Below are 16696 nucleotides of genomic sequence, written 5' to 3' on the forward strand. Positions count from 1 at the left end.
TACCACTTTGCCGACGCGTGTTATGAGTGCGCGGTCGGCAAGTGGTTAAATCGCTTACAAAACGCTCAATAAAAGCAATAGCGATTGCAATTTGTAGTCCGCTCCAGGCCTAAAGGTTCACTTTCACCAATAGGACCACTTTCTGCACCATGACAAGTTCGTCACCTCAGCAAGTGTGTGGTAACCATGCAATTCAACCTACATTGCAAAATAGTCTTCATAAACTAGGCCTTGTACTTTGAGGTAAAGACGCCAAAAGAGCACCTCAGGTGTTCTGAATCCGCCTTAATTTTGGAATGAGCTCAGCAATGGCAGCTTTAAAAATCTGTCTGTATAGATCCTTTTGGCATTGGACATGTTGCTCTGAAGAATATGGCAATTTTTATCACTGTCGTTTTAGTACAACAGGTCCCGTTAACTGCTTTGCTTATTAACAAGAAAAAATAAATATATTGCACTTTTCTCCTGGCAGACTCAAAGCGCTTGAGCTGCAGCCACTAGGGTGCGATCTATAAGCAGTGGTTAGGGAGTCTAGCACAAGTACTCCTTACCGAATAAGTAGAGCTGAGATTTGAACCCAGGTCTTCTGTGTCAGAGGCAGAGCACTTAACCAGTACACTGTCCCGCCACTGATCCAACCCGCTACCTTCCGCACCCAGACCAACACAGTCAGCCACCACAGCCTCAGCTGCCCTATATATACTTCATGCTAGAAATAATAATACAATATTTGTGTTCATGACATCACCAGGGCCCTATGAAGCCATAACATCCACACCTTATCCTGTCCCGCCAAGAGCAAGCACAGCAAGGAAAACACACTCAGTCCGTGTACCAGAATTCACCTCCTTCAGATCTAAGACACAGTTCCTGAAAGAACTGCCGCATTTACCGAAACAGGGAAAATGTTTGATTTCAAAAGCATTCCCGGGTGGAGAAAATGTTGTCCCTAATTCACAAAAATAGTGTTGGAAATAGGATGTAGCTTTCAGTGCTGGAGTTTGGTATAGTGCCAGGCCCGGATTTACATCACAGGAGCCTATGGGCACAGATGTTCTGACACCCGGACTTTGCATTCCAAACTCCCCCGCCAACCTGTACTGCAAGTGTGCTGGCTGTCCCAACTGTCACCTGTCCCTTACTTCCCCTACCCGATGTAGGTAGCCACAGGTGCCCCTTAGTATTAGGTAGCAAGAGGAACCCTCAGTATTAACCTCCCTGGCGGTGCATTTCTGTCTGGAATTATGAGTCAAAAGCGGTACATTTATTGCAAGAATTTTAGGCCTTCAATTTTTCAGTCATAACTCACCCAAATATGTCTGGTAGACATTCTGCATATAAATAGAAGAATGGAACACAAATTTGTTGATTTAATTAAATTTATGAATAAACTTTAAAAATTGTGAAACTGTACAAATAAGTCAGACAGGGAGTAGTGAAAATCCAGACATAAAATGGTAACTCTTTCTATATATAGTGTCATTCTGTGCTTTTCAAATTAGCTTATCTGCCATCTCTGCCTTGGCAGTCAGGTGACACGGGAGAGATCAAATTTTGTGTTTATAGAGAAATGAGGAGAAATTAGACACATATATATATATAATATATATATATATATATATATATATATATATATATATATATATATATATATATATATATATATATATATATATAAATATATGGTATATAAATATATATATATATACACACAGTATATATATATATATATATATATATATATATATATATATACATACATACATATACACACAGTATATATGTATATACACACAGTATATACATATATATATACAGTATATATATGTATATACACACAGTATATACATATATATATATATACAGTAAATATCTATATACAAATGCAGATTGGCTTTTATGTATTTTTTCTTCTGCCCTGTGCGACTCTTCAGGGCCACCTTAAATTTTTGTCCCGCCCCGTGACGTCACGCCGCGCTCTGATTGGCCGCCGGGTCCCCGGAACAAGAACGGCTCTGTGGGGATCCCGGCGGCCAGCAATGGCTAAAGAAAGGCTGGGGAAGGTGGAGGAGAGCCGGGGGAGATGGTGGAGTCCCGCTGCGCAGCAGCGATCACGCGCAGGACTCCAAAAAAGCAGGGAATTCCTTAGCCCGACCTGAGCTCGGGCTTACCGCTGACTGCTCATCTCTCCCAGCCCGAGCTCAGGTCGGGCTTACCGCCAGGGAGGTTAAGTAGCTAGAGGTGCCCCAAAGTATTAGGTAGCTAGAGGTGCCCCTGGCTGAAGGGAGATCTGGTAAGTGGAATGTCAAGAGCCGGGTGAGTTGCCCCTCATTTATGCTCCACTCAGGACTCTGCATAGGGAGGGAAGGAGGGAGGCGCCATTATCAGGTGCCTGTAGGCACAAGCCTATAGTGCCTTAAAGTAAATCCTGCCCTGTATAGTGCTGTACAGAACACAGATGGATCTAGGTGGAGACTAGTAAAGTAAAGTCCCGGTTATGCGGGACTTTACCAACTGGTAGACTCAACTAACCGGCTATAAGCAGGAGAGTAATGGGGGTGCCTTTTGCATTCTCTAGAAACTACTAGCATTCTGCACAGCACAGCGGAAAACTACTTACGAAAGCTCAGAGCGCCGTTCCTCTTTACTTCTACAGCTGTTCTGCTGTATCCTCGCTCTGCTCTGTAGTATCCAGATGATCTATCTGCTGCTAATCTAACAAATGTATGGCCTGCTTTACTGTAACACCCTACTTACTCTTTGGCCTGCCAAAAAACAGACTGCCACTTCTCCATTTCCTACTAAACTCTGCTGCCCGCCTCATCCACCTCTCCTCCCGCTCCTCTGAGGCAGCCCCACTCTGCCAATCCCTCCATTGGCTACCAATCACCCAAAGGATCCAGTTCAAACTCCTAACACTATCATACAAAGCTCTACAAGGATGCAAACTACCGTTTAAACGGTCAACAATTTTTTTGCTAAAGCCCATTGACTTGTCTCAACGATTGATCTCAATGTGATCCATCATGACGGTCGTTCCAAATGAATGATCATCACGGGTAGCCGGACATCTTTAAACATCACTTAAAGGGGCACTACAGCGAAAAATTGTAAAATTTAAAATACGTGAAAACAGACAAATAAGAAGTACGTTTTTTCCAGAGTAAAATGAGCCATAAATGACTTTTCTCCTATGTTGCCGTCACTTACAGTAGGTAGTAGAATTGTGACAGAAGTGACAAGTTTTGGACTAGTCCAGAGATGGCTAACCTCGGCACTCCAGCTGTGACAAAACTACAAATCCCATCATGCCTCTGCCTCCCCGGGTTATGCTTAGAGCTCTCAAAGTATTGCAATGCCTCATGGGACTTGTAGTTCCACCACAGCTGGAGTGCCAAGGTTAGCCATCACTGGACTAGTCCATCTCTTCATAGGGTATTCTCAGCAAGGCTTTTATTCTTTATAAAGATATTCCCTAAAAAGGATTTAAACAATGATGCTATCCAGCTTCCCTGCTAGCTACACAGTGTTTTGGCAGTTGGACAGAGCAACTGCCATTCACTAAGTGCTTTTGAAAATAAATAAATCCCTGAGGATCCCATATGAAGAGATGGACTGGTCCAAAACCTGTCGCTTCTGTCAGATTTCTACTACTTACTGTAAGTGACAGCAACATAGGAGAAAAGTAATTTATGGCTCATTCTATTCTGGAAAAAATGTACTTCTCATTTGTCTGTGTTTGCACATTTTAAATTTTACAATTTTCGCCATAGTGTCCCTTTAACCTCCCTGGCGATCTATTAAAATCGCCAGGGAGGCTGCGGGAGGGTTTTTTTTTATAAAAAAAAAAAACTATTTCATGCAGCCAACTGAAAGTTGGCTGCATGAAAGCCCACTAGAGGGCGCTCCGGAGGCGATCTACTGATCGCCTCCGGCGGCCAGAAGTAACACGGAAGGCCGCAATGAGCGGCCTTCCGTGTTTCGCTTACCTCGTCGCCATGGCGACGAGCGGAGTGATGTCATGGACGTCAGCCGACGTCCTGACGTCAGCCGCCTCCGATCCAGCCCTTAGCGCTGGCCGGAACTTTTTGTTCCGGCTACGCTGGGCTCAGGCGGCTGGGGGGACCCTCTTTCGCCGCTACATGCGGCGGATCGCCGCGCTGCAGCGGCGATCAGGCAGCACACGCGGCTGGCAAAGTGCCGGCTGCGTGTGCTGCTTTTTATTTGAGCCAAATCGGCCCAGCAGGGCCTGAGCGGCAGGCTCCGGCGGTACTGGACGAGCTGAGCTCGTCCAGACCGCCTAGCAGGTTAACAAATTTTCATTAACTAATGTTAATCAACCAAGGTTTTGGCATTCTTTTAGCCAAAGAATTAGAGGCAGAGGACCCTGAACAAACATATACAGATCAGTTGTTTCTGACATTATTGTCAGATCTGACAAGATTAGCTGCATGCTTGTTTCTGGTGTTATTCAGACACTACTGCAGCCAAATAGATCAGCAGGGCTGCCAGGCAACTGGTATTGTTTAAAGGGAAATATATGGCAGCCTCTATGTTCTTTTCACTTCAGTCCTTTAAGTGACAGCAACATCAAAAAATAAATACATGTATAGCATATTTGTATCTGTGAGCAAAGTACCATTTATATGTATGCCTTTTAAACATGTACTAAGAAAAAGTTAGTCCAGAAAAGTCCAATATAGGAGTAGAAATACAGATAGAATGGTTTATCTCATTACTTTATTTTCACTTCATGTTTGCTTTAAGCCCCACTCAAGTTGCGAGCAGCAGAAGGCACGCTATTCGTCTGTATAACACTTCCCCACAAAACATGCCGGGCAGCAGTTCCTATTTCAGGAAACGTCTACACTGCTTATAAACTTTTACGCGGTGTGTTTACCGCAATGTGTAATGGCCCGATGTATTTATAGATAGCAGGTCGTTCAATCACCTGCTTGGTAAAACCCCCCCCCCCCACCCCTTTCTGGAGCATGCGGAAAACAATTCTATTTCTGTGTCCCAAAGGTTCCGACCACCGAGATGGCGAGACAGAAAACTAGGACAGGGACCAAAATAACCCTTCGATAGTCACATCAACGGCCAAACACCTCAAGAGCAACACGTGGCTTACCGGAGAGGATATCAGCGACACTCACTAGTCTATTAAAATAAACCTGTCATATCTCAATAAAGTTTAGCAGTTTTCTCTAAGGGTCTAAAAATGGTCTCATGACCATGTCTAATAATGGTCACATGATGACCATATCTAACAATGGTCACATGACCATGCTAATTAAAGTGAACCTCCAGACTAAAAATCTACTCGGCAGCATTGAAAAGGCTTGGTGTTTAACAGTTTCAAAGCAGCAGAACTTTGTTTTTCTTACCCAAGCCTCATTTTTAGCTGCACAGAATAAAACTGCCCGGGCATTTTTCCCCTGATGCTGTGCAATGCATGATGGGATTTCTGATGATGTTATTTTCCTGTTTTGGTACAATTATTATTTTTTTTTAATTTTTTAATTTGAGATTTGAAGCCTAGTGCGCACAGCTGGGAGGGGTGATAAGCACACAGGACAGTTGGAACTGTGTCCCATGCTCCCTGTCACCTTCTTTCAACCAAAAAGATGGCTGCCATCATGAAATTACAAACATTTGCCTGTTCTTATAAAATAGTGTAGGTAAGAGATTACATTACCTATCTATTTTCATTAACATAACTAATGTAACTAAATGACAGTATGTTTGTTTAGGCTGAAGTTCCCCTTTAAAGTTCAATAAGACCTTCACATAGCAGAAGCCACTACAGATCAATAGTCACATCACAGGCCAAACACCACAAGGGCGACACGTGGCTGCTGGAAAGGATGTCATCGAGGCTCACTAGTCTATTAAAGTAAACCTGTCATATTTCAATAAGGTTTACAGTTTTTTCTGAATCTTTTTTTTTTGCATGCCTTTTTTTCCTCTGTGGTTCTGCTTAGTTTGGGCAGCGGCTTTGTGTGGCAGTTGAGGTGTGCGTGCACAACTGCAGGCAAGTCCGTGCGATGCACGTGTGGGCGGTGGCTTAGTGTGGGGAGCCCAGTTGTGGGTGGTGGCTCAGTGTGGGTGGCGGCTTACTACAGCATGCAATTCTTTTGAGAATCTGGTTTCTTGCTATAGTTTCTTGCTATACACTAATAAAGTAGAGTAAATAAGGCTTTAAAGGACAACTGAAGTGAGAGGGATATGGAGGCTGCCATATTAATTTCCTTTTAAGCAATACCAGTTGCCTGGCAATCCTGCTGACCCTCTGCCTCTAATACTTTCAGCCCTAGCCCCTGAGCAAGCAAGCAGCAGATCAGGTGTTTCGACCATTATTGTCAGATCTGACAAGATTGGCTGCATGCTTGTTTCTGGTGTTATTTAGACACTATTGCAGCCAAATAGATCCGCAGGATAGCCAGGCAACGGGTATTTAAAAGGAAAAAAATATGGCAGCCTCCATGTCCCTCTCACTTCAGTAGTCCTTTAAGTCCACCTATGACTTATATTCTGGCTGTAGGAGGAAACTGATGGTTTGAAGCAACTACTGAATTCTTGCTGCTTGTGGACTCCAGCAGCGATATACTTCGCCTCTACCAGCAGTTGTAATGTAAGTTTTGTGGGCTTCCCACTAGTGTATGCTCTGCAGGGCATCTGTCTGCACTATCTTACAAACAAAAAAACCCCTAAGGTTGAATGCTGCAATTGAAGGCTCCCTGAATATAGTATCAGGGAAAATAGAAGGGCCTGGAGCTGATAACGACAAGGGCAATCGCTAATGAATAGTCTCTGGTTAGCATTTATGTTGTCCTGATCTCTAGCTGCTGGAGGGATCAGGGCAAGGCTGCCGTGCGTTCTAAGAATAAGGCTGAGAGGTTTGATTACAGAGTACTGGGAACAAGGAGTTCACAGCAGCCCACATGTATTATTCAGAGCACAGAGCGGAGCTGCTCTCAGCAAAACCCAGCACTCCCGAGCAATATAATCTGAACAACAAAGTACCGGGGCAAGGCCCAGCTATGGCCATGACAGGCCCGCCCGCACTGCAAACACAAAGTATCGGGGGCAAGGCCCAGCTATGGCCATGACAGGTCCACACTGCAAACACAAAGTACCAGGGCAAGGCCTAGCTATGGCCATGACAGGCCTGCACTGCAAACACAAAGTACCAGGGCAAGGCCCAGGTATGGCCATGACAGGACCACACTGCAAACACAAAGTACCAGGGCAAGGCCCAGCTATGGCCATGACAGGACCACACTGCAAACACAAAGTACCAGGGCAAGGCCCAGCTATGGCCATAACAGGCCCGCACTGCAAACACAAAGTACCAGAGCAAGGCCCAGCTATGGCCATGACAGGACCACACTGCAAACACAAAGTACTAGAGCAGGGCCAAGCTATGGCCATGACAGGAGTGCACTGCAAACACAAAGTACCAGGGAAGGGCCAGGCTATGGCTATGATAGGACTGCACTGCAAATTCACAAACTACCAGTGCAGGGCCCAGCTATAGCCATGACAGGACCACACTGCATACGCAAAGTACCAGAGCAGGGCCCAGCTATGGCCATAACAGGCCCGCACTGCAAACACAAAGTACCAGAGCAAGGCCCAGCTATGGCCATGACAGGAGCGCACTGCAAACACAAAGTACCAGGGCAGGGCCAGGCTATAATAGGACTGCACTGCAAACAAAGTACCAGGGGACAGGGCCCAGCTCTGGCCATGACAGGACCGCACTGCAAACAAAGTACCAGAGCAAGGCCCAGCTGTGGCCATGACAGGATCACACTGCAAACACATAAACTACCAGTGCAGGGCCCAGCTATAGCCATGACAAGGCCGCACTGCAAACACAAAGTACCAGGGAGCAGGGACCAGCTACCAGCTATGGCCATGACAGGACTGTAAGTGCCTAACCTTACCCCCCCCCCCACCACCACCACCTCCTAATGCCTATCCTTACCACCCCTCCACCCAAAAGGGTCTAACACTGATGTAAAAGTTGGCCACACAAACTACCGATAGTTGTAGCCAATTGGCTACAATCATTTAATTATATACAGTTGCTGATCGGTTACTACTCGCATCAGGCACCCAAATGACCGGCTGGGCGCCCAATTGCTGAAATTTAAAGGCGGCGTCTAACGATACAATTCTCTGAAGGACCGTTCGTTTCCAATCGTTCGTATGATCAATTGAAAAATGATCAGCCAGGACCTCTAACGTACAAAAATCTCCTAACCAATTCGATTGGAATCATCATACGAATGAACAGAAATTAACAATCGTTCGGAGAATTGTATCATTAGTGGCCACTTTAACACTGGTGTCTATGAGACACCTGCCAGTCGAAGCACCAAAATGACCCGATCCATCATATTTGTGCCACAATTTAAAAAAACAAAAGCAAAAAACAGGAACCTGGTCGGTTGCTAGGAGCACTCCGGAGTTCCTGAACCGGCAGGCTGCAGTTTGGCCTAAATCTAGCTCAGCCTCATGTTTATTCAACTCTTAATCAACTTAATCAACTCAGCATCTTGTATAAGGAATTGAGCTCCTGTCACTGCTGATCAGAGAGACACTGCATGAAGGAGACGCCTGAGGGTTATGTCCTGCCCTTCACAAGAAGCAGCTGCCAGCACACAGCGCAATGTAGAGTGCAAGCTCTGCAGATTATTAATTACATAGCCAAAGCCCCCAACTGTCCCTCTTTCGGGGGACAGTCCTATGGGAACCGAATCCCTCTTGCCCCCCCTCCTCCATTTGTCCCTCTTTCAGGACTGATGTGCAGATGTACAGATATTTCTTATTTTCAAATGTTAAAGTGGAGAAAAACTAATGATGGTAGAAAGGTCCAGTGTGGTTTGAATGATATAACTTCATATTTTGATTCTGAATTCTTTGTGATATGCATGGCAAGGGGTGTGGCGGGGGCGTGGTTACAGATGTGACAGGGGCGTGCCAAAGTGTACCTCTTGCTTATCTCAAAAAGTTAGAAGGTATGACAACATCTTCCGCAGTGCTTTACCGAGTCCATAGACATGTTACTCACTGATACCAACCTGAAGTTCCTACCGTAATCATAGCCCGATAAATCTACCGCGGTGAAGGGCCAATTTTGGCGAGAATCCAATTAATGTAACAGCAAGTGTTATGGATGCAGGAGAATGCCCTGCGCAAAAACTATGCAAGCACGTGAACACAGAGAAGAAGCCCCTGCAGAATTCTGGGTAGGATACGAGGAGGACACACCTTCAGAAACACAGATAGCAGAAGCCTGAATTATTTAGTACAGCATTACAAAGAAAGCTGTGGAGAAAGAGTAGTACTCACAAAGAAAGTTTGTGATAACATTTGTAAAGTGCTTTTCTCTCATAGGACCCAAAGCGTATAAGCTTGTCTCCGATCAGTACATAGTGATGTGTACAGGAAAACAAAGTTATGTGATCATAAATGCCAGACTAAACGTTTTGATTTAAACGTGTCCAGGCCTGGAGCTGTCTTGGTTAAGCTTGGCAAGGCATTCCACAGGGTAGGGACAGCATGACAGAAAGCTGTGGCTCCAAAGGTAGGATACTTTAGGTATCCAGGGAAACCAACCGAGTGAACAGGTGGAGAATTTGACCCAGTCTTCACTTGGGTGATCTTGTATATTCCTGGTGCGGTCAATCTCTGGAAAATGGTAACTCCTTGGAACCAGCCACACGTGGGAGGAACTGGGGACCAGGTTCCCTCCAAAAGGAGGTTTTGAAGCACAAAAGGGATAAGGCGTTGGTATAAATATAAAAACATCACCTCTTCCTTTTTAAATTTTATCCGTTTTTAACAGAGTTTTATTTCAACTTGGGTACCTCGTCCTTTTTGCCCTGCAGAATTCTGCTCAAGAATACCTACTGAAAGCATGTTTGCACAGCCTGGACTTTAAGTAATATATAAGACATTTAGCCAGCTGTATGTGGCTTTCTCAAAAGATTTGTGCAAAATTCTCCAGCAATTATGTCTAGGTGGGCAATTTGTTCACTAGTTCAGTAACCTGTTGTCCGGACCTCTACAGGGACAAACCAATCACCATAACGTGTGAAAATTGACAGGTGTTACCAGCTCACATGACTGAACTCGCGACCTGTTGCTACACTGCTGAGACAAAGACATGCATAACTGTATGTGCTCTTTTCCTTATCTAAAGCAAACCTGATGTAAAAAATATATTACCGTGTAAACTACCTCCCAAGAAAGAGGAGAATGGTTGCCATTTATAGTGGTTATTTTTTATTATTTTTGTTGCTGTGGAAAACGTTGTCCCCATTTAAAAAATAGCAGTGACCCCGCATAGTTTCTGGGCTATCGCTCCTGCTGTCCTAAAAGTATATCAGAAAACGCAACTGTCGCTTTAGGCCTCGGAGGAAGCAGCGTCAGGAGCACAAAACATACAACAAGCTTTTTTTGTGATGCACAGTCCTTCAATAATGGTCACCAAAACGGCCTTCTTGTATAAGCTCAACCCACTCCAATCATCAAATGTAGTCATGACGACAAAGACAGCATGACGTAAGTAGTCAGGGTTAGCTCAGTGACTAGATCTTGGTTTGTCAAACCTTCAACTCCACCCATCTCTGTCAAAAGCAACACTGCCACTTCCTCTAGAAGTATCAGCAACTGCAGCTGATAAGTGTCACAGGCGTCGGGGAGCGGATGATCGTAGGAGGACGGCACAGGACGTGACAGCTGCAGGGGGGCGATAGAAGCCTCAGGTAAGTGTCAATTTTTTGTTTTTTAAACCCTCCACAGACCCCCTTTGAGTGAAGAAGCACCCATGCAAAACTACATGGGTTACACTGACATGACAAATAACATTTATATCGCGCTTTTCTCCTGGTGAACTCAAAGCGCCAGAGCCACTAGGGCACGCTCTATAGGCAGTAGCGTTGTTATGGAGACTTGCCTAATGTCTCCTACTGAATAGGTGCTGGCTTACTAAACAGGCAGAGCCGAGATTCAAACCCAAGTCTCCTGTGTCAGAGGCAGATCCCTTAACACCATCCAGCTCACACTGCCAGTCTGAGGCTACATATTTTAATCTGCAGATGACTGGCCAATTTTATCACTGCCATGTAGCATGAGGGCCAACAGATTTTGAATACTGTGAACAGACTGTGTAGGTATAATGCTCTCATACTACATGGAAGTGGTAACATTGGCCAGTCATCAGTAGATAAAAATTGGATGTGTGTGTGTGACAGCCCAATCAAAGGTGCCTCAGCAGATCTTTCATCCAGATGTCTCTTGAAGCATTTGGCTGCAGAGCCTACTACAGGCCATTTCAGCGGATCCCTGCCAGGCCACATTCCTCTTATGTTTGTAGGAGGCGTAAAGTATACCTCAATGTTCTCCCAAGGCTCTTTTATCTGGGTGCCCCGCCCAGCTAGTTTTGATGAGCACCCCGCTGTCACCGTCTCACCTCCTCCTATGCTGTAAGCAGAGTTCCGCACAGAAGCACCTGCCTTTCATTCTCTTATATTGCCCCACCCGGCAACATTTTCATGCCACCCGGCTACTATTTCAGGCCACCCGGCTGGAAAAAAATTCTGGGGAGAACACTGTACCTGTAAGTTGCATATTTAGGTCAATTCGCTGTGACCCCTATGCTGCCAGCCGGGACACTTCCTCTTCCAGCCACGCTCCCCTCCCTGTACGAGGACGGCTGGAAGACAGTCAGCAATTTCACTTTAGAGTTGCAGCGCCACCCGGAGACTGGGTGCAGAACTGCAGCACTGGAGCCAGGGAGGTGAGTGCTTGTAGAACTGCTGCAGATCTCCCGGCAGCATGATTTTTTTCTAGGTTTTAGGGTCTGAAAGGGTGCGCTTTCAGACCCTAAAATCCGGAAAGAATCATAACGTCATGGGGGTTAAAGGACTTTAGCAGGAGTAACTACAGGGGAGCAGCCCTTGTGACTGCAGGGGGGCCCAGAGGTGTGGGAGGGCCCCAACTACTATCCTTCCCTCCCTCTGATACTCCAGATCAGGTGTTTTGTGGCTACACATGTTTTGGGTGTGAAGATCACTTGTTTTATGACCCTGGTGAGATGGGCTCCTATGCTGTGAGGGTCACCAAGTGAAGGCAAGGGAGAAATTGTGGGGCCAAAATCAGTTATGCTTGGGGGCCCCATGATTTGGAGTTACGCCTCAGGACTTCAGGCATTTAAGAACGTAAAACACATTAACTCCGCAGCATGATTTATTTGGCATGGGGTGAGATTCCTCTTTTACAAACAAAGCGTAAAAGGAGACGGCTTACCTGCACAGAGTCCTCCATGAGGCCGCGTATCTTCTCCACCACGTCGTTCCTCCGGTGCTGCCGCAAAGCACTGATGAGTTTGGCCAGGCTGGCTTCCGGGCCTTGGATAGTCCACTGCTGTAAGGCTGCATAGGCCCGCTCATGGTCAGCCGTGTAGCCATTGGAAAAGGCCGCCACTTCAAGCTCATTGGCATTGCACAGGAACAGGTAGATATCTTGCCACTGGCTGCCAACCTGAGCTGCCACCAGCTTGAGAATGTCAATACCTGCGGAGATAAGGCAAAACGGTCAGTGCCGAGGCCTGGAAACATGATAGCAAAAACATCCATGCAGAATTCCATCATGAAAGTCACAAATACCAGTGAGTAGATCTCAAACAGGTCACCTCAAGCCAGGGCACGGCCCCATCCTCTTCTGCAGTCCTCGTGTACAGCAAGAAAAAGGCCAGTCTAAGTATATGAGATCAGCTTTATTCATTCCTCTTACAACCAGCCTTCAGCAATCACAGATAACGCATCTCAAGCTGGCGTAAGTGGTTACTAATTCCACATTAACCTGTTAGCAGTTTCAAACAAAATATTTTGTTTGAAACTGCTGTGTACTTTATACCTCTGCAGGTACTGACTATGCTTTCCAGGCAGTTACATACACAGGAAAATGTTACAATGTTTCAATCCCTTCAGCATCAGCAAGTGTATACACTGTTTCAATTCCTTCAGCGTTAAGCTGGCCACTAACGGTGCGATTTCTAGCGAAAAATCGTTTGAGCGATCAGAAATTCTGATCGGACGAAAAATCCTTCACTACACCATCAACAATCATTGCTTCCTATCTATCATGACCACCAAGAAAATCCAAATTTTCGTTCGACGAAAATTCATTCAGGCGACATTTTTTTCACTCATTCATAATCGATTGTGTCCACCAATGGAGATTATTTACAACCAATCCGATCAGAATTTCTGATCGCTCGAACGATTTTTCGCTAGAAATTGGACCGTTAGTGGCCAGCTTTAGCAAGTGTATACAAGGCTGTAATCTGAGACACTGATGCTGAAGGGATTGAAACATTGTATACACTTTTCCTGAGTGTGTAACTGCCTGGATGGCATAATATGTAAATCACCCCTCTGCCTAATGCAACCAAACAAGCAAGCTGCAGGGAGCAGTTATATTTATCTTTCCCAGACGGCTTCTCCTGTTCCTCCACCAGCGGCCTTGAATTTCCTCCATGACTTCTGGGTCCCGATCGATCACATGATATGACGTGATCAGGATCTAAAAGAGACGGTGTCCGCGTTACAGCGCCACCTGGTGGTGGAAGAGGGGTGATAGAAGAGAATCTTCTATCGCTCCTCTTCCACCAGCAGGTGGCACTGCAACACTGACATGGTCTCAGGGCCGGATTTACCATAAGGCACTGTAGGCACGTGCCTACAGGCGCCTGATGATGGAAGGGCGGCTCACTGCACTCCCTGAGTGCCTCCCTCCCTCTACAGAAACCCAAGAAGTGCGTAAATGGGAGGTGATGCACTCGGTTCTCTGTATTCCCCTCACGGGATCTCCCTTCAGCTGGGGGCATCTCAAGTTACCTAATACTTGGGGGCACCTCAAGCTGCTTAATATTGAGGGTACTTCTTGTTACCTAATACTAAGGGGCACCTGTGGCTTTCTATGCTGGGCAGGGAAAATTTGACCCTGCAGCCAAATAAAGTTGTACTTCATTTGGCTGCTAAAAGGTTAAACAAAACTATTCCAACAGGTTTTGCTCTTTCTTTTTAGACACTAAATGAAAATTGTAACATTTAAAATACATATATACAATGTAGAATTCTCCCAGAGTAATAATATGCGCTATAAATACTTTTTCCCCATGTTGCTGTCACTTACAGTAGGTAGTGAAAATCTGACAAGTTTTGGACTAGTCCAGAATCAGAATCACTTTATTAGAATAACTTTATTTTCACCAAGGACCTTGTATGTACCCAGAACTGTTTGCGGATCACATGGCTTGGGCAACAGTACAAGGAAAACAGCAACTAACAAACACTGCATTTCAATTGTACAGACATACATTACTTTACAGCAAGAAGATGTACAATTTAAGCAGCATTTGACAGCATTTAGCAGCACTGGGAAAGCGAAGGATTGTCTAAGGTATGAGAGTGTCGCAGGATGGCGGGGCTGATAAAGGAGGGCTGGAGCTCAGCAAGTGGACAACCTGAGGGAAAAAAGTGCCCCTGTTTCTGTTAGTTCTGCAGGGGATGAACCTATACAGGTGGCCCGATGGGAGGAGCTTGATTAAGCGGCTGCCCGAGTGGGCTCCCGTTGTCTCTGTGCTTCTTCCTTTAGGGTGTAATTCTTCACCCCCTACCATTGCCTATTCAGTAAGGGGTCCTTGGGCAAAACTCCCTAACACTGCCTCTGCCTACTGAGCACGCCCTAACGGCTGCAGCTCAAGCGCTTTGTGTCCGCCATGAGAAAAGCGCAATATGTTCTGTGTCTTGGAGAATAGTACGACAGCCCCAAATACCCACCTCAGTGACAGACGTCCATCCTCACTCTACATTCCTCTCATGAGCCTTCTGCAAAATAAAGTCTCTCGGCCTACAGTGCTGGCTTAAGCCTGTACCAGAGCTCATTATTGCTTGGCAATCTGCCCGTGTTAGGACACATTCATCCAATTAAGTAAATAGCAGTGTGACTGTGATCTATTCTGTCTGTTTGACAACAACCTTGAAGTGATATTGTGTGCCAGAGGATAAAAACAAAGCGACAGACAGGTGCCAAGCAGGGAGTGTGTGCAATCACTTGGGGAAAAGGTCAATTCATGGAATTTCTACATCCTTTTCCATCTCAGTCATAAGCAATCAATACCTGCATCTTGCTGCAGAAGGTGTGGTCACATAACAGTTGCTGCCCCTGTTCCCCTGGCCCTGGAGACTACCATGTGACCAAAAGCAGTCTGGGACACGCCCTCTCAATATCGGGTCAATGGGGCATTATGTTACTACTGACATCATAGCAGGGCTGTGGAGTTGGGAGTCAGGAAGTAGCAGCAATTTTTGGGTACCTGGAGTCTGAGTCATTGGTTTCAAAAACTGAGGCGTCGGAGTTGGAGTCAAATGATTTTTGTACCGACTCCATAGCCCTGCAAGGGCTGTGGAGTCGGAGTTGAGTCGTCTGAGCTATTTTGGGTACCTGGAGTTGGAGGTTTCATAAATTGCGGAGTCGGATGAATTTTGTACCAACTCGACAGCCCTGCATCATAGTACTCTCATTTAGAGCCAGAAGGAGTGTTCATAGCCTTCTACAACACAACAGGGGTGCTTTATGTGGCATTATTGTCACATCATTAGATAGGAGCGTTTAAGCACAACCAAACTCAATATTCAAGTTATTACACTTTTAAAAGCATGCATCTAATACAGGCATGGGCAAATTTGGCCCTCCAGCTGTTAAGAAACTACAAGTCCCACAATGCATTGCAGGAGTCTTACAGCCACAGTCAAGACTCATAAAGGCAAATGCATTGTGGGACGTGTAGTTCGTTAACAGCTGGAGGGCCAAGTTTGCCCATGCCTGGTCTAATATCAATTATAATTACCACTTTGGGCACTAAATTTTAAATTTTAAAAGTCTGTGCTTGCCTACAGCTGTACACTCAACTATATATATGCAACAATCGCTCCATTTGCTGGCTTCCTGTTCAGGAAGAAAGGTCTTGAAATACTACTTCTCACTTCCCATAGTACTTCCCATGAACTAAAATGCTACAGCAGGCTGTGCCAGCATAGTGACTGAAACAAGCTCCACCCCCTGCCCGATACATAAAGCATGCATGAGGCGGATGGTGAACTTTGCTGCTAAAGAAACAAGTGTGCAGTTTCCATCCTTATCACCACCTTCAGCCACATGGTTTTTGTACCACAGTGCATGCTGGGGAATGTAGTCTGGTTTCTATTGTTCTTCCTGCTTTTGAAATCAAATAGTCCCCTACCAGCTAAACCCAAACAGAGCATGAGGCTAGATACAGTATTACTTGCAGCTTGACAAGCACATTTAATTCATGAGGCTTCTTACTGTGTCCTTGCAGGTGCCCAGTATCAGTACAATTTTTAGTGAACAATTCTACTTTCTCGAAGGCCTCACAGTCTAATCCAGAGGTATCAAACTCCCTTCCTCGAGGGCCATATCCATGCCAGTGTTTAGGATGGACTCAGAAATGGACCAATGTGTTCTGCTTGATAAACCGCACCTTTCCTGAACCAATTAATTTATTTGAGTGGTGCCAAATATGTCAGAGGACCTTGGCCCTTGAGGCCTGGAGTTCGACATCCCTGATCTAATCCCTTCCACTAGTTGGAGTCTA

At 45.5% G+C, this 16696-nt stretch overlaps 1 protein-coding gene across 1 annotated transcript in view; it reads right to left on the reverse strand.

The window, feature by feature from the left end:
- Positions 1 to 16696, reverse strand: part of TNFRSF21 (TNF receptor superfamily member 21) — a 142320-nt gene that overhangs the window by 39285 nt on the left and 86339 nt on the right. Inside the window, exon 4 of the mRNA XM_068280201.1 lies at positions 12325 to 12590. Within this exon, the coding sequence (XP_068136302.1) occupies positions 12325 to 12590 (266 nt within the window). The remainder of the gene's footprint in view (positions 1 to 12324; positions 12591 to 16696) is intronic.

Source organism: Hyperolius riggenbachi, chromosome 4 (genome assembly GCF_040937935.1).
Source record: "Hyperolius riggenbachi isolate aHypRig1 chromosome 4, aHypRig1.pri, whole genome shotgun sequence".
NCBI lineage: Eukaryota > Metazoa > Chordata > Amphibia > Anura > Hyperoliidae > Hyperolius > Hyperolius riggenbachi.